At 40.2% G+C, this 25,044-nt stretch overlaps 1 protein-coding gene across 1 annotated transcript in view; it reads right to left on the bottom strand.

The window, feature by feature from the left end:
- atat1 (alpha tubulin acetyltransferase 1) overlaps window positions 1-24,524 on the bottom strand; it is a 54,462-nt gene extending 29,938 nt beyond the window's left edge. The window contains exons 1-6 of the mRNA XM_060904677.1: window positions 24,026-24,524; window positions 15,097-15,157; window positions 13,353-13,444; window positions 13,060-13,117; window positions 9,226-9,339; window positions 1,226-1,327 (exon numbers count right to left, since the gene is read on the bottom strand). Coding sequence (XP_060760660.1) covers window positions 1,226-1,327; window positions 9,226-9,339; window positions 13,060-13,117; window positions 13,353-13,444; window positions 15,097-15,157; window positions 24,026-24,117 — 519 coding nt within the window. The 5' untranslated portion in view covers window positions 24,118-24,524. The remainder of the gene's footprint in view (window positions 1-1,225; window positions 1,328-9,225; window positions 9,340-13,059; window positions 13,118-13,352; window positions 13,445-15,096; window positions 15,158-24,025) is intronic.
- Between the last annotated feature and the right edge of the window lie 520 nt (window positions 24,525-25,044).

Raw genomic sequence — 25,044 nt, 5'->3', positions numbered from 1 at the left:
ATTTTTCTCTTTAAATGATACATTTTCTCAGTTTAAACATCTGATATGTCATCTATGTTCTATTCTGAATAAAATATGGAATTTTGAAACTTCCACATCATTGCATTCCGTTTTTATTTACAATTTGTACTTTGTCCCAACTTTTTTGGAATCGGGGTTGTAGACATAGACAACCATTCACACTCACATTCACACCTACGGTCAATTTAGAGTCACCAGTTAACCTAACCTGCATGTCTTTGGACTGTGGGGGAAACCGGAGCACCCGGAGGAAACCCACGCGGAGAACATCCAAACCCCACACAGAAAGGCCCTTGCCGGCCACGGGGCTCGAACCTGGACCTTCTTGCTGTGAGGCGACAGCGCTAACCACTACACCACCGTGCCGCCATTATTATTATTATACATACACATTCCTTTCGGGTCTTTAACGCGTCTTTCTCTTTCAAAACTCTCTCAAAATCTTCTGTACTTAACAAAGCAAACCTGGCGGCCATGTTTGTTTACAAATTGTCCCATTCGCTCGCTAGCGTGGAAGTTTTACGTCTCAGACATGTGACGTCATGTTGTCTTGACAACCATGCAATATCGTAAACCATATTCAACGCTCATTCTCCATTGGGTAGAGTGACGTAATACACGTAGGATAAGCGATATGCTAACAATATTGCATGCTATCAAACCAAATGAATGAAACCCGCTAGAAGGGAATAGAACACACGTTTTTATTCCATCGACGAAGTGTCTTGTATGTATAATAATCATGAATATTGTACATGTATAAATGCTCCTCTAATAAATTTATGAATATATACTGAGAACATTAGAAAATCAGCCTGAAGAGGGGATAAACAGCAAAAAGTGATCGTACTTTCCCGTCCTCCTGACTGCCACCTCAGGTTCGACTCGTCTTATCACAAACTCCAGGCACAAGTCTTAAATTTAAGTAGCATGACAGCCTTTTCAGCTTCGAACCAAACCCAACATGGATAGATGGATATGCCTTTGTTTATGGGAGTGGGAGGAGGCCAGCTTGTCTCGCTAATATTTTTACTTGCTTTCTTTTTCTATTTATTCACTTCCTGTTTTTGTTTTCCCCCAGCTCTGTCACAGGGTTTGAAGGATTCAGAAGAGGGCAATGAGTTTGTTTGGTGATCATTTGTAAAGGCCACAAATCTCAAATAACAGGTGTTGTGGTGGTAAGATAATACAGGTCAGATCATACCTGAGGTACACTGTGTTTAAGTTCAAAGTGTTTCTCTAGAAAGGCCAGGAATTTTGAGGAAGGTCTGTCATAAGCCATCTGTTCAGGCTCCACCTTCTTGTGCTGGTAGACAAAAAAAAAAAAAAAAGCAAGAAACCAGTGAAAACGAGAGTGATAAATAAATAAACAAACAGAGCTTTACATATTATACACTCTAAAAAAGGATTATGGCCTTTTAGAGCTTTTACGTACTGATGTATTGATATCATGTCCGTGTTACAACAATACGCTTGTTAAGTAGAAATACATTAGCAAGCTTAACATCAGGGGCGTAGCTGGGGGGTCCTGGGGTGCCCGTGACCCCCCCTTTGTCGGACCATACATTTTTTCAATAGCCGCATAAGAATATTAGCAAAGCGCCCACTGTAATTTTTCTAACTTTTTTTTTTAAACTAGATTGTCACCTCAGCCTCATTAAGGTTTCTATAACCTTATATGGACTTCCTGTGGTTTGGGCGCGAAAACCCAGTTCTGCGCAAGCGCAACACGATCGCACTAGAAAGCATGGTCAAGCTGATTGTGTAGCTGCAGACTTTTAAGTTGCGAATTACAAGTATTTCCTCTTGTGTTAATAATTCGCCATGTCAAAACAAGCGAATTTTTCCTCCTCCTTTTGACGTGCAGCAATTTATTATACAGTGGTGCTTGAAAGTTTGTGAACCCTTTAGAATTTTCTATATTTCTGCATAAATATGACCTAAAACATCATCAGATTTTCACACAAGTCCTAAAAATAGATAAAGAGAACCCAGTTAAACAAATGAAACAAAAATATTATACTTGGTCATTTATTTATTGAGGAAAATGATCCAATATTACATATCTGTGAGTGGCAAAAGTATGTGAACGTCTAGGATTAGCAGTTAATTTGAAGGTGAAATTCGAGTCAGGTGTTTTCAATCAATGGGATGACAATCAGGTGTGAGTGGGCACCCTGTTTTATTTAAAGAACAGGGATCTATCAAAGTCTGATCTTCACAACACGTTTGTGGAAGTGTATCATGGCACGAACAAAGGAGATTTCTGAGGACCTCAGAAAAAGCGTTGTTGATGCTCATCAGGCTGGAAAAGGTTACAAAACCATCTCTAAAGAGTTTGGACTCCACCAATCCATAGTCAGACAGACTGTGTACAAATGGAGGAAATTCAAGACCATTGTTACCCTCCCCAGGAGTGGTCAACCAACAACGATCACTCCAAGAGTAAGGCGTGTAATAGTCGGCGAGGTCACAAAGGAGGGTAACTTCTAAGCAACCGAAGGCCTCTCTCACATTGGCTAATGTTAATGTTCATGAGTCCACCATCAGGAGAACGCTGAACAACAATGGTGTGCATGGCAGGCTTGCAAGGAGAAAGCCACTGCTCTCCAAAAAGAACATTGCTGCTCGTCTGCAGTTTGCTAAAGATCATGTGGACAAGCCAGAAGGCTATTGGAAAACTGTTCTGTGGATGGATGAGACCAAAACAGAATTTTGGTTTAAATGAGAAGCGTTTTGTTTGGAGAAAGGAAACCACTGCATTCCAACATAAGAACCTTATCCCACCTGTGAAACATGGTGGTGGTAGTATCATGGTTTGGGCCTGTTTTGCTGCATCTGGGCCAGGACGGCTTGCCATCATTGATGGAACAATGAATTCTGAATTATACCAGCGAGTTCTAAAGGAAAATGTCAGGACATCTGTCCATGAACTGAATCTCAAGAGAAGGTGGGTCATACACCAAGACAATGACGCTAAGGACACAAGTCATTCTACAAAAGAATGGTTAAAGAAGAATAAAAGTTAATGTTCTGGAATGGCCAAGTCAAAGTCCTGACCTTAATCCAATCAAAATGTTGTGGAAGGACCTGAAGCGAGCAGTTTATGTGAGGAAACCCACCAACATCCCAGAGTTGAAGCTGTTCTGTACGGAGGAACGGGCTAAAATTCCTCCAAGCCGGTGTGCAGGACTGATCAACAGTTACTGGAAACATTTAGTTGCAATTATTGCTGCACAAGGGGGTCACGCCAGATACTGAAAGCAAAGGTTCACATACTTTTGCCACTCATAGATATGTAATATTGGATCATTTTCCTCACTAAATAAATGACCAAGTATAATATTTTTATCTCATTTGTTTAACTGGGTTCTCTTTATCTACTTTTAGGACTTGTGTGAAAATCTGATGATGTTTTAGGTCATATTTATGCAGAAATATAGAAAATTCTAAAGGGTTCACAAACTTTCAAGCACCACTGTATATGTTTTTTTTTCCATCAAAGCTGTAGTTTGTGGATTCGGAACGAAGTTTTAGTGTGCCGTTTCTCAGAGGTGGACAAAGCACCCAACTTTATTACTTAAGTCAAAGTACAGATCCCGCTGGTCAAATGTTACTCCGATACAAGTGAAAGTTGTCCAGTCAAATTTTTACTTAAGTTAAAGTACTGAATTACTAGCGTTTAAAAATACTTAAGTATTAAAAGTACATTTTCTGTCAACGCATCGTTGTATTATTGCCACAACGCTTACAAAACCTAATGCCGTTACCAAAGACAGAAATGTGAATTCACAAAATGAACGCATGCTGTGCCATCATGGTGGTTTAACGTTAAGCTCGCTAGTCAGTGAAACTCCACCTGACATGCTAACAAACTCTTTTCAAACTCAAAATCATATTGGGTAGCTAACGCTACTAGAAAAGAAAGATTTCTACATTCTGTTTATTTGGCAAGATTATGCTAAAACATATTTCTGAAAGGACTTCAGATAAGTTAACGTTATTCATGTTAGCGTAACTCTGTTTTTACATGCTAACTGTGTCCAAGTTAACTAGCGATGTGCTAACGTTAGCCGTGGACAAGACGATGGCAACTTGGTGGACAAATCCATAGAAAGTCATTTGACGAACCAGACTGCATAGCTATTGCAATGTTATCGCTAGCTCTAAAAGCACAGACAACTTCATTACAAGCTTTCTCTTGGAATAAAATGTTTATATAGATCAATATGCTTCCGCAGGTTGGACGGCGAGTTTTTGTAGGCCGTGATGTGGTTCGTTTTAGGCAAACAAAGCAAACATTTAAAACGAAACGAATCTTTATTCTTTTCAGAAAACTGAAACATGGGTTCAAGGTAAAGCCATGAGTGCGTGCATTCCCCAGAAGAACCGCCTCCTTCCATCAACTGATCGTGTTAAATAACGCTGCTGAGAAATAATTGAACTTGATTTTATCCAGTCTATGGGCGTGACGTGACCCTAGTGATTACTGACCGGCTGTCTCAGTATCACCTGCGAAAAAACCATCACGTTTTAGAAAAAAGAAAAAAAACATCCACTTTCAAAGCTGCTTCATAGTAACGAGTAACGAGAACCTTGATAGAAATGTAGTGGAGTGAAAAGTACGATATTTGCCTTTCAAATGTAGTGAAGTTAAAGTCATAAGTTTCCAAAAATAATACTCAAGTAAAGTACAGATACTCAAAGTGTACTTAAGTACAGAACTCAAGTAAATGTACTTCATTACTGTCCACCTCTGCTGTTTCTAGAACATCAAGAAAACGTGGAAGAAACAGCAATAATGAAAGCCGGTTTCTAAGCTGCCTAAAACTAGCAATGGTAATTATTTTTTGTTACATATTTTTCATAGTCAGGACTGGCGATGATGAATAAACACTATGGCAGAGCGATCGACATTGACAACATCATTGACATCTTTGCCATTCGTCATCCACGACGCCTTTTACTTAGAAACATTTTGGCCGATGAGCAGTAAGACAACAAGAATAGAGAGATCTGAATCGGCTGACGAGGGTAAGATGTCGAGCTGCTATCCATACACTGCCGGATAAAGCTGATTTGGCCTAATCATTGTCCGACATCTCGACAGCTCGCAACATGAGATGAAAGAATGATGCAAAGACTGCATTATTTTCTCCAATGTATTTTTTCCATTTACAAACCTGCGGGTATAGTGGTATGCAAAAGTTTGGGCACCCCTGGTCAAAATTGCTGTTACTGTGAACAGTTAAGCAAGTTGAAGATGAAATGATCTCCAAAAGGCATAAAGTTAAAGACGACTCATTCCCTTTATATTTTAAGCAAAAACAATTTTTTATTTTCATCTTTTACATTTTCTAAAATGATAAAAAAGGAAAAGGGTCCAAAGCAAAAGTTTGGGCACCCTGCATGGTTAGTACTTAGTAACACCCCCTTTGGCAAGTATCACAGCTTGTAAACACTTTTTGTAGGCAGCTAATAATCTTTCAGTTCTTACCTGGGGGATTTTCACACATTCGTCCTTGCAAAAGGCTTCCAGTTCTACAAGTTTCTTGGGCTGTCTTGCATGCACTGCTCTTTTGAGATCTACGCACAGATTTTCAATAATGTTTAGGTCAGGGGACTGTGAGGGCCAGGGCAAAACCTTCAGCTTGGGCCTCTGGAGGTATTCCGTTGTAGATTTTGAGGTGTGTTTTGGATCATCGTCTTATTGTAGGACCTATCCTCTTTTTAACTTCAACTTTTTTTTTTTTTACACACGATGTTTGCTTCCAGAATTTGCTGGTATTTATTCGAATCCATGCTTCCCTCGACCAATGAAATGTGCCCTGTGCCACTGGCTGCAACACAACCCCAAAGCATGATCGATCCACACCCATGCTTCAGAGTTGGAGACGTGTTCTTTTCCTGGAATTTGGCACCCTTTTTTCTCCAAACATACCTTTGCACATTGTGGCCAAAAAGTTCTATTCTGATTTCATCAGTCCACAGGACTTGTTTCCAAAATGCGTCAGGCTTATTTAGATGTTCATTTGCAAACTTCAGACGCTGAATTTTGTGGCTAGGACGCAGGAACGGTTTTCTTCTGATGACTCTCCCATGAAGGTCATATTTGTTCAGGTGTCGCTGCATAGTAGAACAGTGCACCACCACTCCAGGGTCTGCTAAATCTTTCTGAAGGTCTTTTGCAGTCAAACAGGGTTTTTATTTGCCTTTCTAGCAATCCAACGAGCAGTTCTTTCAGAAAGTTTTCTTCATCTTCCAGACCTCACCTTGATCTCCACTGTTTCTGTTAACTGCCATTTCTTAATAACATTACAATCTGAGGAAACAGCTACCTGAAAACACTTTGCTACGTTCTTGTAGCCTTCTCCTGCTTTGTGAGCATCAATTATTTTATTATTCAGAATGCGAGGGAGTTGCTTAGAGGAGCCCATGGCTGTTGATTTTCGGGACAAGTTTGAGGAGTCAGAGAATTTATACAGCTTTGAAATCTGCATCATCTGACCTTTCCTAACGAAGAATTTGAACAAGCCACAGCTCAATAAGCTAATTAAGGTCTGGAACCTTGGTAAAAGTTACCTGAGAACTCAAATGTATTGGGGTGCTCAAACTTTCGCATGGTGTTCCTTTTCTTTTTTCACTCTCCAGTTGTACAAAACAAAAATAATACACAAATCTTGCAGAAAACGCTGAAAAGAAATGTCTCGTCTTTACCTTTATGCCTTTTGGTGATCAGTTCATCTTCTGCTCACTGAACTATTCACAGTAACAGACATTTTCAGTAAGGGTGCCCAAACTTTTGCATGCCACTGTACCGTATGTACTCAGGCTGCCAGTCAGTGTGTGACCTCCACCTTTGAAAAATCCTAGCTACGCCCCTGAATATTCTGCACTTAACTGAAATATTTTGCTCTATGAATTACTTTTTTCCATGTAGGTTCATTTCTAAACCCATTTTGAAAACCTGCTGCTTTGATCAAAAATGATGCATGAGACAATATTACAATGATGTCCAATAGAAAACATTATGTGCTGGGTTTAACTTGTATCATCAGCAACTAGAAAAAAAAAGTGCCAAGCCATCAGGAGCATGTTCAACGTCCATCTTCATATACACTGACCGTCCACTTTATTAGAAACATCTGCTCGCTCATGCAATTATCTAATCAGCCAATCAGGTAGCAGAAGAAACTGGACAGCTGCAAACTAGAAAAACGTTGCTTGGTCTTTTTCCCAGTCTTCATCTGTCCACTTTTATTGATCCTGTAGCTCCAGAATCGAGTTCTTGAATGACAGGACGAACCTGACATGGTCTTGTGCAGTTGTAGAAGACCGTCCATTACAAGGTTCAGTAGGTTGTGTGTTCTGAGATGCTTTTCTGCTCACCCCGTTTGTAAAGAGTGCCTATTTGAGTTAAGTCAAACCAGTCCGCACGTTGAACGAGGTGTTTTTGCCGACAGAACTGCCACTCAATGGATTTTTTTTTTTTGCACCATCCTGTATAAACCAGAGACACTGCTGTGAGAGGAAAAACCCAGGAGATCATCAGTTTCTGAAATACTCAAACCGTCTCGCACCAATAAATTCACTCAGGTCACATTCTGCAGTATGATGTGAACTGTAGCTCTTGACCTAACTCTGCATGTTTTTACGCCTCTGGTGTTCCTAATAAATTGGACAGCGATGGTATATTGTTCATCGAGGTAGCCAAGTGGTTAGAGCGCTTGACCGCCAAGCGAACGGTCCCCGGTTCGAGCCTCGCCTCGGACGGTGATCTGGGGCTCGCCTCATGTCCACCCAGCAGTGAATGGGGACCTGGTGGAAACACTGGGGAAGTTAAAGGCGGCGAGGAAAGGAACTGGCCACCCTACCGACAGCCTAGACAGAGTGTGCTCTCTAACAGGCACTCCCCAACGTGCGTACAAAAACGTATCTGGGACTCTTTGACTTTTGAATATAGACATTGTTCTCAAAGTAGGGTCCATGAAGCTTAGTCAGAGGATCGGGTTTTGTTTTTTGTTTTTTAAATTATGTTACAGTGGTGGAAAACCACAACTCATTGTTATCGAAGTTATTATGCTTACTATTAAGGGCTTACACATTCACCGGCCACTTTATTAGGAACACCCATACACCGACCCGCTGTTTGATGCCGCTCTCTAATCAGCCGATCCCTTAACAGCAGCACAGTGCATCAAATCGTGCAGCGACAAATCAAGAGCTTCAATTAATGTTCACAATGTTCAACCATCAGAATGGGGAAAAATTGTGATCTCAAAGTGTGACTTTCTTTCACTGCGTGTTGGTTTGAGCCAGATGGACTGCTGGTTTGAGTATTTCAGAAACTGCTGATCTCCTGGGGTTTTCACACACAACAATCTCTAGAGTTTACACAGAATGGTGCGAGAAACAAAAAACACTGAGTGAGTGAGCGACAGTTCTGTGGGTGGAACTAGGAGAGAGAGAGTTCATTGTACTGCTCGCACTACCATTTAACGATGATCTTTGTGCTATGATGCTTTTGAGAAACTTGGCCCAGATTGGTTCGAGCTGCCAGGAAGGATATAGTAACTCGTAGCAACTCTTTACAACCGTGGTGAGCAGAAAAGCATCTCAGCTACAGCAGCAGAACAACACATTGAGTTCCAGTCCTGCAGCCAAGAACAGGAATCTTAGAATCAAGAACAAGTTCCTGTTAAAGTGGCCGGTGAGTGCAGTTATTTGCCTTTTTGATTGGTTCGGGTGGGGTGTTTCGTTTCAGTCGGGCACCACCCGAACTGATGGTCACATCAGCTTTTCTTTGGCTAATCAGACACAAGGTACGCCGCCACTCTTGCCAGAGCAGTTGGAAGTTAGGTACCATGCTCAAGGGCACTTCAGCCATTCCTGCTGGTCCAGGGACTCAAACTAGCAACCTTTTGGTCCCCAAAACTGCTTCTCTAAGCATTTGATCATGGCTTTTTGATTGGTCATTCAAATTAAATGCATTTTATCCAAGCCTCAGTTACAAAAACATGTCGGTCCAAACCTGGAGCTATTGGTTTCTATCGATATAATATTTAGGAATTTAAAACAGGGCTCCATGGCTGGAAAACATCAGAGAATCCCTGTGATACAACCGTATAACTAGGTAATACCACACTACTGCGTTACCAGATAGTCATTACTATATTTTGTGTATTTGTAATACACAGGACTGACTTCCAGCATGAATTGGAACAGCTCCAGCCCGTATCCGTGTCTCTGCAAGTTCTCAGTCACATAAAAATCCAGCACACACAGGGGCTCGGTCTCCACATGTGTCCCCCGCTGGTCCTAAAAGATAATACAGGAGTGCAAAAGAGGATGAAGGTCACATCCTTTCACCGATATACGATACACATACAGCATGTATAATAAGCGTACATAATAACGTAAGAATTGTCCTGTATGTCACGGTACACTGTAAAACATTTCATGTAAAATGTACAGTAATGTCCTGAGTGAAATGTGGACGTGCGTTTCAGATTTGTATCCCATCTCATACACATACTGTGCAAAAGTCTTAGGCACATCCGAAAGAAATACTTCAAGCACTTATAATGATTTAAAAAAGGTAATACTTTCCATTAAGGTTTCCTTGACAAACATGTTTAAAAAACATGTTAAGTAGTAAATTAACACATGTATTAATTAACATATGGTTAAACGATAAACTACATCTTCAATGATGAATATTTATTTTGTCCAAAACTAAAATTAGATCATAGAAATGAGCAAAAGTTAAGTTAGACTTAAATTACACAACTGATGTTGATAATTTATTGAACTTTGGTCTCCAGGTGGACGAACTGGAAATTGCCTCAGTTCTGAATTTTGCCAGTTTCATCTCATCTCATTATCTGTAGCCGCTTTATCCTGTTCTACAGGGTCGCAGGCAAGCTGGAGCCTATCCCAGCTGACTACGGGTGAAAGGCGGGGTACACCCTGGACAAGTCACCAGGTCATCACAGGGCTGACACATAGACACAGACAACCATTCACACTCACATTCACACCTACGCTCAATTTAGAGTCACCAGTTAACCTAACCTGCATGTCTTTGGACTGTGGGGGAAACCGGAGCACCCGGAGGAAACCCACGTGGACACGGGGAGAACATGCAAACTCCGCACAGAAAGGCCCTCGCCGGCCACGGGGCTCGAACCCGGACCTTCTTGCTGTAAGGCGAGAGCGCTAAATCTATGACTACACCACCGTGCCGCCTTAACTGAAGATATTTGTTTAATTAAAACAAGTGAACGTTACTTAAACCTTACTGATGGTGTATAAAGACTGAGCTTCATAGATCGTTTAAGATAACTGAAATTATTTAGTGCATTAGTTAAGGATGTAAAAAAAAAAAGATGTATAAAGAGCAGTGAAATTAACAATGAATTTAAATCGGATCATAATTTGCTTCGGTGTTTAAAATGCCACAAATTTCATACTTAAGTACAATTATGCAGTTTTTAAGGAAATTGCTGATATCCATCTTTGAGATGTTGTTCTGGCTCTGCAGGTAAAATCCCAGACAGCCTTTATTGATGTTTTATACACGGAGTGCAGAATTATTAGGTAAGTTGTATTTTTGAGGATTAGTTTTATTATTGAACAACAACTATGTTCTCAATCAAACAAAAAGACTCATAAATATCAAAGCTGAATATGTATGGAAGTTAGAGTGGGGTGTTTTTAGTTTTGGCCATTTTAGGAGAATATGTATGTGTTCAGGTAACTTTCACTGTGCAGAATTATTAGGCAACTTAATAAAAACCAAATGTGTAGCCATTTCACTTATTTATTTTCACCAGGTACACTGATATGACAACTCCAGATTTGCAAATAAACATATCTGACATTCAAACACAAAACAAAAACAAATCAGTGACCAATATAGCCACCCTTCTTCATGAGGACACTCAAAAGCCTTCCATCCATAGATTCTGTCAATTTCTTTATCTGTTCACGGCCAACATTGTGTGCAGCAGCAACCACGGCCTCCCAGACGCTGTTCAGAGAGGTGTACTGTTTTCCCTCTTTGTAGACCTCATGTTTTATAATGGACCACAGGTTCTCTATGGGGTTTAGGTCAGGTGAACAAGGGGGCCATGTCATTATTTTTTTCACCTTTCAGACCTTTACTGGCTAGCCACGCAGTGGAGTATTTGGACGCATGAGATGGAGCGTTATCCTGCATGAAAATCATGTTCTTCTTGAAAGATGCTGACTTTTTCCTATACCACTGCTTGAAGGTTTCTTCCAGGAACTGGCAGTAGGTCTGGGAGTTGAGTTTGAGTCCATCCTCAACTCAAAAAGGTCCAACAAGCTCGTCTTTGATGACCCCAGCCCATAGCAGTACTCCACCTCCACCTTGCTGGCGTCCGAGTCGGAGTGGAGCTCTGTGCCCATTACTGATCCAGCCACAGGCCCATCCATCTGGTCCATCAAGAGTCACTCTCATCTCATCAGACCACAGCACCTTAGAAAAATCAGTCTTAAGATATTTCTTGGCCCAGTCTTGACGTTTTATCTTGTGTGCCTTACTCAGTGGTGGTCGTTTTTCAGCCTTCCTTACCTTGGCCATGTCCCTCAGTATTGCACACCTTGTACTCTTTGACACTCCAGGAATGTTGCAACTCTGGAATATGGCAGAACTGGATGCTAATGGCTGCTTGTTAGCTTCACGCTTGATTTTCCGCAGATCATGTGCAGTTATTTTGCGCCTTTTTTTTCCCCACACGCTTCTTTCGACCCTGTTGACTATTTGCAATGAAACGCTTGATTGTTCGGTGATCACGTTTCAACATCTTCGCAATTTCAAGAGTGCTGCATCCGTCTGCAAGACATCTCACAATTTTATACTTTTCAAAGTCTGTCAGATCTCTCTTCTGACCCATTTTGCCAGAGGAAAAGAGGTTGCCTAATAATTATGCACACCTGATATAGGGTGTTGATGTCATTAGACCACACCCCCTCTCATTACACAGATGCACAGCACCTGATATACTTAATTGGTAGTAGGCTTTCAAGCCTAAACAGCTTGGAGTGGGACAACATGCATTAAAAGGATGTTGTGGTCAAAATACTCACTTGCCTAATAATTCTGCACTCAGTGTAGAGACACGATATCTTCCTTATTATTCTATCCACATTCACTGGATATGAGCAATCGCGCGCTCTGATTGGCTACTCTACTACTAGGATATCAGCTCATATACCACGAGTAGAGAAAAACAAAATGGCGGTGCATGTTGCTGAACCAACCGAGGATGAAATAAAAACTCTACTCAAAAACAAAACCATAAAAATTGCTTTCAAGTATTTAAAAAAAAAACATAAATAGCTAAAATAATATATAGCATCCCCCACCAATATCACCTGTTCCACACTCCAGCCCTGTTGGTTGCAGTAATGCACCTTTAAGTAGGCTAAAAAAGCCCTGAAGAAGAAGAAACCCCAAAAAAATAAATTTAAAAAAAAGCAACAAAATATGGAATAAAAGTATTTGATGGTAATAACGTATCTTTTTTATTTTTCAAGAAATTATTATTATTATAGCATTTTTCACAAATTGTTCCTGTCATTTCGCCGGTTTGTTTACATTCTAAGCAGAAATTATTTTGTCAGGCGTTTTGTATAAAGTTTCTATTTATCGAATTTGCAAAAAATAAAAATAAAAAATGCTCCGTTTCTCAAAATCCAGTGAATGTGGATAGAATAAAACCATTATTCCACTCAATCTTGTCGTACATGGCTTATAGCCGACTCGGTGCTACGCGCCTCGTCAGCTATCAGCTCATGTACGACTAGGTTTCGTGGAATAACTGAAATATGCTCCATCATTTAACAAAATACAAGCATTTCTCTTTAACATTTCTTATTTTCTACTGACAGGCGAATGCATTAAACATAAAATAGTAAGACATGTAAGACAATCTCTATTAAAAATGTCTAGAACTTTGCACAGTATCTATAAATATATGTATTCAAACACAGAAAAAGGAAAACACCTACAAGCAGAAAGAGCTTCTTGTATCCGACCTTCAGGTATCCTACTGCAACTCCACGACCTCTGTTTAAGACAGACAGAGACACAAAGTGAGACAGAGACAGGTGTTACTGACAGCCAAGAAGTGAACACCGAAAAGAAAAAACGTCTAAAGACTTCTTATTGCATTTACAAATACATTCAATTTAATTCAGCATGTTCAATTTGGACTTTTTTTTCAATTTATTTTAAACCTCGTGTCTTCTGAACTGCAGTATATGTGGACATGGGAAAGAAAAAGGTAAAACACGCAGGTTACCCGTTCCGCTCTCCGTCCTTCAGTAGGTAGAGGTAATGTCTGTTGACCTGAAGCTTTGCTGCACTTGTTATTGGCGCAGGCAGCTTCTGAGCCTAAAGGAGAAAATATTATAAGGTTTACAGACGAGAGCACTTTATACAGTGGATATAAAAAGTCTACACACCCTGTTAAAATGATAGGTTTTTCTGATGCAAAAAAAAAATGAGACCACGATAAATAATTTCAAAACTTTTCCCACCTTTAATGTGACCTATAACCTGTACAATTCAATTGAAAAACAAAATCTGTTCGGGGAAAAACATAAAAAAGGTACAAGAAGCTGGTTGCACAAGTGTGCACACCCTTAAACTAATACTTTGCTGAAGCACCTTTTGATTTAATTACAGCATTCAGTCTTTTTGGGTTCACACCTGCCATCAATTAAAACGACTCTGATTAACCCCAAATAAAGTTCAGACATTTACTCAGGTGCATCCTCCAGCAAACGCCAGGGTTCACAGAGAGCTTACAAAGCATCAACGGGATCTCATTGTTGAAAGGTATCAGTCAGGAGAAGGGGACAAAAATATTTCCACGGCATTAGATATACCATGGAGCACAGTGAAGACCGTCATCAAGAAGTGGAGAAAATATGGGACAACAGTGACATTACTGAGAATTGGACGTCCCTCCAAAATTGATGAAAAGACAAGACGAAAACCAGTCAGGGAGGCTGCCAAGAGGCCCACAGCAACACTGAAGGAGCTGCAGGGATTTCTGGTAAGTACTGGTTGTGTACTACATGTGACAACAATCTCCCGTATTCTCCATATGTCTGGACTATGAGGTAGGGTCAAAGAAAAACATCCAGGCCCAGGTAAATTTTGAAAAAAAAAAAATACATCAACTCTCCCAAAAGCATGTGGGAAAATGTGTTCTGGTCTGATGAAACCAAGGTTGAACTTTTTGGCCACAATTCCATAAGGTATGTTTGGTGCAAAAGCAACACTGCGCATCACCAAAAGAACCCCAAACCCACGGTGAAGCATGGTGGCGGCAGCATCATGTTTTGGGGTTGTTTTTCTTCAGCTGGAGCAGGGGCTTTAGTCAAGGTGGAGGGAATTATGAACAGTTCTAAATACCAGTCAATTTTGGCCCAAAACCTTCAGGTGTCTGCTAGAAAGATGAAGATGAAGAGGAATTTCATCTTTCAGCACAACAATGACCTCAAACGAGTTTTGGAACGTCCCAGCCAGAGCCCAGACCTAAATCCAATTGAAAATCTGTGGGGTGACCTGAAGAGGGCTGTGCACAAGAGACGCCCTCGCAATCTGACAGATTTGGATCGCTTTTGCAAGGAAGAGTGGGCAAATATTGCCAAGTCTCGATGTGGCAGGCTGATAGACTCCGACCCAAAAAGACTGAATGCTGTAATTAAATCAAAAGGTGCTTCAACAAAGTATTAGTTTAAGGGTGTGCACACTTATGCAACCAGCTTATTGTACAGTACATTTTTTATTTTTTTATGTTTTTCCACCTAACAGATTTGTTTGTTTTTCAATTGAATTGTACAGGTTATAGGTCACATAAAAGGTGGGAAAAGTTCTGAAATTATTTATCGTGGTCTCGTTTTTTTACATCAGAAAAAAACGATCATTTTCACAGGGTGTGTAAACATTTTATATCCACTGTAGGTAACCATGGGGGGGGGGGGGGGGGGGGGGGAATAAAGAAAAACTCAAAGTGTCTAAAAGATATTAATCACCTTGGCTGAGGCTTTCCCTAACTCATCAATAACAGTGACAGTCTGATTCTGGGCTTCAGGTCTGAAATACAAAAACATATCAGCAGAATAAATCAGAATAAATCAATACTAGATCACAGTATACAAGTATACTTATGGAATATTTATTCTGGAGACGAAAGTAAACTGACGGTTATATTTAGGGAGAATGTTCATTTAAGACTTTGAAGGTGTTTGATCAGGGTGAGAGGAGGCTGGTATAAAAGTGACTCTGTCGGTCCCATGATGTGTCAAATACATGAAAATGACCGTCTTAAATGATTCCTAGAAACTCAATTGATACAATAATGAGCACACAAAGTTAAGAAAGATCTCTCGTCAAATTTAAAGGACATACTGTATAAAAATTATTATTAGTAGAAGTAGTAGTAGAGCGGGGCGGCACGGTGGTGTAGTGGTTAGCACTGTCGCCTCACAGCAAGAAGGTCCGGGTTCGAGCCCCGTGGCCGGCGAGGGCCTTTCTGTGTGGAGTTTGCATGTTCTCCCCGTGTCCGTGTGGGTTTCCTCCGGGTGCTCCGGTTTCCCCCACAGTCCAAAGACATGCAGGTTAGGTTAACTGGTGACTCTAAATTGAGCGTAGGTGTGAATGTGAGTGTGAATGGTTGTCTGTGTCTATGTGTCAGCCCTGTGATGACCTGGCGACTTGTCCAGGGTGTACCCCGCCTTTCGCCCGTAGTCAGCTGGGATAGGCTCCAGCTTGCCTGCAACCCTGTAGAACAGGATAAAGCGGCTACAGATAATGAGATGAGATGAGTAGTAGAGCGGCGGCTACAATTATCGACACCTTAACGATCTTTTGGCCGTTGCAAAAGTAGAAAAGACTTTCAATACATAAATTGTGCATGAATAATTACTCAAACTTCCACTGGGAAAAAAAAAAAATCAATTCAGGGTTTCCCATACATAGACCATTGTGTGGTGCAGCGCCACACAATGGATTCCTAGCGCCACACAATCAGACTCGCGATTTTGGGAAAAAAAAAATCCGTTGCGCTAATTAAAAATAACGCAGCCTTCCCGATTAGCCTTCCGACCGCTTATTTTAAAAGGTAGCCTACGTCGTGCTCGTGATGAGCTTTATCATAGCCTTCTTGGCTTACAGGAAACAGACATCCCTGAGTCAGGCTATAAACCAGTTTTGATGCATACAGTAGCAGCTTGACGCGAGGAACCGGCCTTATTGCATTATCCCGTTTATCCCGCTTCAGCAATCACTTCCCTTACGATAGGGCACTGGAGTTTTTTTTTTTCAGGAAGCCACGCAGAATTAAATTCTCTGATAGAGCATGCAGGCTTTGCACCAATTAGGGTAATGCTTTTTCATTATTGTTAGTTGCCTTGGTGTTACCTTAAGTGGTTTCTTACATCTAATTATGATATTTTTTATTTTATTATTATTTTGTTACATTATACTATTTATTTCATTTTAGTATTGGTTGAGGTAAGTGTTGAGTTCAATATTTAAAATAAAAACCTCCAGTTTGTTTTTTGCAATTTATTCCTTGAATGTCAACTAAAGAATGATTGAAAGATTGCCACCAAAAAGGCAAAAAACTAAGGTCAAAACCAGAGATGCACCGATTGACCGGCTGCCGATCGGAATCGGCCGATTTTCACGTGATCGGCCAGTACCAGCGACCGGCCGGTCAAAATTAAAATATGCCGATTTTCTGCCGATCAAAACTTGTGTATCACATAGAGATGAAAGTGGAAATACTCGTAATTCGCAACTAAAAAGGCTGCAGCTACACTGGCAGCTTGAACATGCTTTCTAGTGCGATTGTGTTGCGCTTGCGCAGAACGGTGCCAGTCCTGCACGCCTAACGAGCTCCGGCACACACGCCGTTAACAAAAAAAAATTCACTATATTTGGATATCCAGCTTATCCAAAGCTATTGATGTTTGGATATCCAAATATAGTGAATTTTTTTTGTGTGTGCCAGATATTGGATGTGAAAAGAAGAAAATGTTTATGGTTGTGTGAATTTCCCATTACAGGAATTAATACGTTAGCCTATTACCAAACATCTAGTTAGATTTGTACAAAGACAGAGAGAAAAATGTCTTTGTTTTTTACAACCTTGGTTGCACTTGATTCCATTGGAAATTACTCTACAAATACACATTTGACAAAGATGATAGAATGGCTGTGGTATAAGTATGACTGGAAATTATTTTTGTATTTTGATACTGAATGAAGAAATGGGTTGTTCTATAAGGCATAAGTTTTCAGATCTAAATAGGCTTATGAAAGTGTGTTCCATAGCAGTAGGCAAATAATATATGAGGGGGAAGTTGTTTTTGTGCCAGATATTGGATGGGAAAAGAAAAAATGTTTGTGTGAATTTCCTATTTCAGGAATTAGGTATGTTAATACCAAACATGAAGAAAGATTTTACAAAGAACAATGTCTTTTTGTTTGTTTTCAACCTTTGAGGTGTTTTTATTACTGAATTATATACTGAATTTATTACTGAAAATCTGGCAGAATGTTCTATTAAAGAAAAGATAAAAAGAAAATAGTCTTTGTGTGTGCTGTGAAGTGGTTTGAAAAAATGAAATCGGAATCAGCCAAAATCGGTATCGGCAGGTCACACTCCATGGAAAATCGGAATCGGCCCAAAAAATTGCAATCGGTGCATCTCTAGTAAAAACTAAACTTTAACTTCAATTTTGGTGAGTAATTTGCATAAATTTAAAAGACAGGTTTTCCACCAACATCAAGCCCAGCAAATTAATGGCCTGCCCTGTAATGTAAAGTTGGGTCAAGGAATGAAACCAGGCAGGGTTCTGGGAAAAATTGTTTTAGCTGTCTTCTCTTAAAGAACTTAAAAGAATTTAGATTGAACTGAATAATCTCAAATGCTTCTTGTAGCTTTAAAATAGTCCCAGCAGGCGACTCTGAAGAAAAATACTGTGTGTTTGAACACCGCCCGCTGTAAACACTTTGCATACACCCCAATGACCGACACCACCGACCGCCACGACACCACTGCGCACGATTCCCTCATCGGCACAGTGGAGCACCACAAATTGCTACCTGGTCTGTGGGAAACACTGCAATTGATTCCCGATTACTTAGCGTATCAGATCATGTGACACCGTTCCACAATTATTGACACCTTTGTCCACAGTTATCGACACCCAGATGATTATTTATTAAAAAAATAAATAATCAGTATGCAGTATTAACAAAACATAGCTTGTATTTAAAATTTGTTTTACATAGACTTTTTTTAGTACAAAATATCTTTTATATAAATATATCGATGTCGGTGTTTACGTAAATGAGGAAGTAATTCTAATGTTTGTAAACAAATGAACTGAAAATGTTTAACCTGCGTTAGAAAATCTTTTTGTTCCACTTTCTAAGTATTTTCGTAGATCACATTTTGTTAATCATTTGTTGTTGTTGTTTGTATTAATTTCTAGTTTTGTAGTTTACCAATAAATGTCAACAGGGTCAAAGGTCGCAGGTCATTCCTCGAACCAAAATATAAAATGTCTCCTGATATTGTAATATGTGGTCGATATTTACAACAAACTGCAATAAAATATATTTTCTGAATGGAATCAAAAAATCTGAATATTTCAAGCATGTAATTGTTTAGATGCTCGGAATGTAATTCCGCTCTAATTCTAATCAGAACAAAATTTATTATTATTATTATAAATCACAGCATTTTTAAAGCACTTCATCTACTTCAACAATGTTACACAAAGATCGATCCATAACAGTTGTAAGTGTCCCTTAATCCCACAGGGTGTCGATAACGGTGGACACCAGTGAAAGTGATCACTATTATCGACACCTCATGCACGTGACTTCTCAAACGCGCGTTTAGATACAAAATGGCGGCTGTCAAATGAAAGAGTAAGAAACAAAGTAGGTTTTGACGAGGAGATCATGAAATATCGGTGAATTTGATCAGTAAAAACATGTCCGTGATCTTTCCACCATGCTTACCTGCGATGATAACGTCCGGGTTTTTATCAAATTGCTGATCGTGCTAAAAAAATTCCATCTCAGGTAACAAGCCACGTCATCAGACGATAAGATCAAAGGGAGAGGTGGCTCTTCCTTTTGATTAATTAACCAATAATAATTGTAGTAACTGAAACTCATCTCGTCACCTCTAGCCGCTTTATCCTGTTCTACAGGTTCATCGAACCTGCTGATGGTTGTTTATCTGGAAAGCTGTTCAGAAGTTTTGCAGATGTTTGCACTGTTTAACAATCAGCACTACTGCTACTCTTGGTATTCAGACATGTGTCACGCCGTTGGGGAAAAACTGACACAGCTCTCTTTTCCTCAGAATACTTGGTCCTTTTCCTCTGTAGTGCTGTTCGTCATTGTTTGTTTGTTTGTTTGTTTGTTTTGCAAGTAGAGGCACAGTTAATAAAAATGTTTCCGTTTGAATCAGATATACAGTGGATATAAAAAGTGTACACACCCCGTTAAAATGATTTTTTTTTCCCATCAGAAAAACCTAAGACCACGATAAATAATTTCAAAACTTTTCCCACCTTTAATGTGACCGATAACCTGTACAATTCAATTGAAAAACAAACAAATCTGTTCGGGGGAAAAACATAAAAAATAAAAAAGGTACAAGAAGCTGGTTGCATAAGTGTGCACACCCTTAAACTAATACTTTGCTGAAGCACCTTTTGATTTAATTACAGCATTCAGTCTTTTTGGGTTCACACCTGCCATCAATTAAAACGACTCTGATTAACCCCAAATAAAGTTCAGACATTTACTCCGTTGCATCCTCCAGCAAACGCCAGGGTTCACAGAGAGCTTACAAAGCATCAACGGGATCTCATTGTTGAAAGGTATCAGTCAGGAGAAGGGTACACAAACATTTCCACGGCATTAGATACACCATGGAGCACAGTGAAGACCGGCATCAAGAAGTGGAGAGAATATGGGACAACAGTGATGTTACCGAGAACTGGACGTCCCTCCAAAATTGATGAAAAGACAAGACGCAAACTGGTCAGGGAGGCTGCCAAGAGGCCTACAGCAACACTGAAGGAGCTGCAGTGATTTCTGCCAAGTACTGGTTGTGTACTACATGGAACAACAATCTCCCGTATTCGCCATATGTCTGGACTATGAGGTAGGGTCAAAGAAAAACATCCAGGCCCGGCTAAATTTTGAAAAATAAAAATAAAAAATACATCATCAACTCTCCCAAAAGCATGTGGGAAAATGTGTTCTGGTCTGATGAAACCAAGGTTGAACTTTTTGGCCACAATTCCAAAAGGTATGTTTGGCACAAAAACAACACTGCGCATCACCAAAAGAACCCCAAACCCACGGTGAAGCATGGTGGCGGCAGCATCATGTTTTGGGGTTGTTTTTCTTCAGCTGGAACAGGGGCTTTAGTCAAGGTGGAGGGAATTATGAACAGTTCTAAATACCAGTCAATTTTGGCCCAAAACCTTCAGGTGTCTGCTAGAAAGCTGAAGATGAAGAGGAATTTCATCTTTCAGCACAACAATGACCCCAAAAAAGTTTTGGAACGTCCCAGCCAGAGCCCAGACCTAAACCCAATTGAAAATCTGTGGGGTGACCTGAAGAGGGCTGTGCACAAGAGACGCCCTCGCAATCTGACAGATTTGGAGCGCTTTTGCAAGGAAGAGTGGGCAAATATTGCCAAATCTAGACGTGGCAGGCTGATAGACTCCGACCCAAAAAGACTGAATGCTGTAATTAAATCAAAAGCTGCTTCAACAAAGTATTAGTTTAAGGGTGCGCACACTTATGCAACCAGCTTATTGTACAGTACATTTTTTATTTTTTATGTTTTTCCCCCGAACAGATTTGTTTGTTTTTCAATTGAATTGTACAGGTTATAGGTCACATAAAGGTGGGAAAAGTTTTGAAATTATTTATCGTGGTCTCATTTTTTTTTACATCAGAAAAAAAACTTTCATTTTAACAGCGTGTGTTCACTTTTTATATCCGCTGTAAAAAGGTGTGTGCATGCCAAGATGTTTATTTTTCAGTTTTGGTGGGTGTGCAAGTGTTTAAAACTGGACGGATTGACGTGCATGACATTAGTTTTCCACAAGGGCCAAATTATCGAGGAACCTTGGACTAGAAGATGTAAATATGATCTTTTACTTGCGTTAAACATTTATTCCATGCATATAATTTTCTGTTTTTGTCATACAAGAGGAACTATAATCAACAGGCTTCATGGGTGTAAGCTGAAGAGAGCTGCACTTAGATGAACCGTGGACGGGATAGAAAACATGACTCCTGTCCCACTCCGTTCCTGTTTTGTTTCTTATTTAATATCAATAAACAAAATAGTGTTTATCCATTTTCAAACTGCATATTCCTTCCCACCTGCTCCCATTGACTTTTTTTCCCTGTCCCGTCCCAGTCACACAACGAATAGCACAATGACTCATCCCACTGGAATCTTCATCACATGGAAAAAAACGTCAGCTTCTTGTACACATACATTCACCGGCCACTTTACTAAGAACCCCCATCCACCTGCTGGTTGATGCGGTTCTCTAATCAGCCGATCCTTTGACAGCAGCACAGTGCATCAGATCATGCAGATACAAATCAAGAACTTCAGTTCATTAATGTTCACAATGTTCAAACATCAGAATGGGGAAAAATTGTGATCTCACAGTGTGACTTTCTTTCACTGTGGCATGGGTGTTGGTTTGAGCCAGATGGACTGGTTTGAGTATTTCAGAAACTGCTGATCTCCTGGGGCTTTCATACACAACAGAATGGTGTGAAAAACAAAAAACATTAAGTGACAGTTCTACGGGTGGAAACAAACGCCTTGTTGATAAGAGAGGTCGGAGGAAAATGGGCAGATTGGTTCGAGCTTTTTGGCCAGGAACGATATAGCAACTCTTTACAACTGTGGTGAGCAGAAAAGCATCTCAGCATGCAACAGCAGAAGACCACATTGGATTCCACTCCTGCAGCCAAGAACAGGAATCAGAATGAACAACAAGTTCCTATTAAATTGGCCAGTGAGTGTCCATTCATAAACACAGTCACACTGAAAAGGTTTCCTTTGGGTTCTCCAGATTCATCCCAGCTCCCAGAATCATACTGAATTGAGGATGCTAAACTGACCCCAGTGAGTGAGTGATTGCGTGAGTGCTCGAGAGAGAGAGAGAGAGAGAGAGAGAGAGAGAGAGAGAGAGTGTGTGTGTGTGTGTGTTGCCCTCTAATGGACTGGTGAAGCATCCAGGATGTGCCTTGGCTCCACACCCAGTGTTCCTGGAATAGGCTTTAGATCCATGACAGCCCTGACCAGAATAAAGTGTTTACTGAAAATAAACATTATTTATTTATATTTTTATTATTAATAGTAGTAGTACTAGTAGTATATTGTATATTATTGATGTTTATATATCAATACACACACAAATTATAGCTAGATATTGTATAATACACATATTTTAGACATTGTATATAATATAGGTATATTATGAATATTGTATATAATAGTTATTGTAGATTGCATATTTATTTATATTGTGCCATGTCCATATTGTACATTACATATACACATATACATTTTTCTTATATTACATATCCATAACTCACATATAAACATATTAATTCTTCTCTCTCTCTCCTCCTTTTCTGTATCACTAGAGAGACACCAACTACTGGAACTAAATTTCTTGTGTGTGTCAATATACATTATTATTAGTAGTAGTAGTAGTAGTAGTCATACTAGTAGTATATTGTATATTATTGATGTTTATTATATATTAATTATAGCTAGATATTGTATAATACACATATTTTAGACATATCGTATACAATATAGGTATTGTATATAATAGTTATTGTAGATTGCATATTTATTAAAATTGTGTCATGTCCATATTGTCCATTACATATACATTAAACATCCATTACCTCTAGCCGCTTTATCCTGTTCTACAGGGTCACAGGCAAGCTGGAGCCTATCCCAGCTGACTACGGGTGAAAGGCGGGGTACACCCTGGACAAGTCGCCAGGTCATCGCAGGGCTGCACATAGACACAGACAACCATTCACACTCACATTCACACCTACGCTCAATTTAGAGTCACCAGTTAACCTAACCTGCATGTCTTTGGACTGTGGGGGAAACTGGAGCACCCGGAGGAAACCCACCGAGAGAACATGCAAACGCCACACAGAAAGGCCCTCGCCGGCCACTGAGCTTGAACCCAGGACCTTCTTGCTGTGAGGCGACAGCGCTAACCACTACACCCTACATATATACTATATTCATTCTTCTCTCTCTCCCCTCCTTTTCCGTATCACTAGAGAGACACCAACAATTCCTTGTGTATGTCAAAATACATTATTATTATTATAGGGCGGCACGGTGGTGTAGCGCTTCGCAAGAAGGTCCGGGTTCGAGCCCCGTGGCCGGCGAGGGCCTTTCTGTGCAGAGTTTGCATGTTCTCCCCGTGGGTTTCCTCCGGGTGCTCCGGTTTCCCCCACAGTCCAAAGACATGCAGGTTAGGTTAACTGGTGACTCTAAATTGACCGTAGGTGTGAGTGTGAGTGTGAATGGGTGTCTGTGTCTATGTGTCAGCCCTGTGATGACCTGGCGACTTGTCCAGGGTGTACCCCGCCTCGGCTCCAGCTTGCCTGCGACCCTGTAGAACAGGATAAAGCGGCTAGAGATAATGAGATGAGATGAGATGAGATGAATAATTAGAGGAAGGGAAATGGGGTTTAATAGTGGATTAAAATCAAAAGACTCCATTGTGGAAAACAACAATAGGGTTCACTTTGAGTGCATGAAAAAAACAGCTCTTTAGCCACACCTTGTAAAGACTGATGGATGTTTAGTATTTGCAGGAAGAAATAATAATAATAAAGTATTGATACCTTCCATGACGTTTCCGAGCAGCACAAAGATTGTAATCCAGGACTGAGATCCTCTCCAGGAACAGGGAGTTCAGATCGAAGGGGAAATCCATCACAATATCAAGATGAATAAATACAGAAGGAGAGAGGTTCCAGTGCAACCGGATGGAGAGCTAGAGCAGATAGACAGCAGCCACTACACCCTACACAGGGATGATCCTGGGACTGAACAGCATCCCAGATGAATAAACTGTGTGTAAATCCTGATCTGCACTCATGTGTCCCTAATAAAGCAGCCTTCTGTCCTTCATTGTTTCACTCACACACAGGCCACAGCACTAAAGCAACAAACCACTGCACCATCAGATTCCCTCTGGCTTCGACTTGAGATCTCCTAACACACTAAACTCTTCTAACAACTTGTTTTTCCTTAAACCAGGTTAAAAAAAAACAACATATAAAACGCAAAACCAGCCTTAATCTGATCAGAGAATAAATATACAGCTACACTCTCAACAGACTCTCTATTCCACACGAAGTGCACTCAGCAAGGCGTGTTGGTTATTATTTATACACCCTACATAGTGCGCCTGTATAGGGAGCACTAGGGTATTTGAGATTTGTACCTACTTTAGTCCCCGCACTTCCGCTTCCTCTTGGCAACAACACACCCTGTTCGATCATTTACATAGCAACCAGATCAAATTCATTCTGAAACTATTGATAGATATTCATTTAAAAGTTATTTTTTTTTTATCTTAGAGGTGAAAAGCGACAGGACAATAGGATTTTTTTTTCAGATGAAAGTACCTAAAGCATGCTCAAAAAAAAAAAAAATCTAAATATGACGTCACGGGCTAATTTGCATATTCGTGGTTTCATTATGATTGTTTGCATATTCAATTAATAATTAAGGTGGATGAAGAAGAACACGGTGGTGTAGTGGTTAGCGCTGTCGCCTCACAGCAAGAAGGTCCTGGGTTCGAGCCCCGTGGCCGGCGAGGGCCTTTCTGTGCGGAGTTTGCATGTTCTCCCCGTGT

The sequence above is a fragment of the Neoarius graeffei genome, chromosome 22, assembly GCF_027579695.1.
Source record: "Neoarius graeffei isolate fNeoGra1 chromosome 22, fNeoGra1.pri, whole genome shotgun sequence".
NCBI classification, from domain to species: domain Eukaryota; kingdom Metazoa; phylum Chordata; class Actinopteri; order Siluriformes; family Ariidae; genus Neoarius; species Neoarius graeffei.
This window is presented reverse-complemented; position numbering and strand designations above follow the sequence as displayed.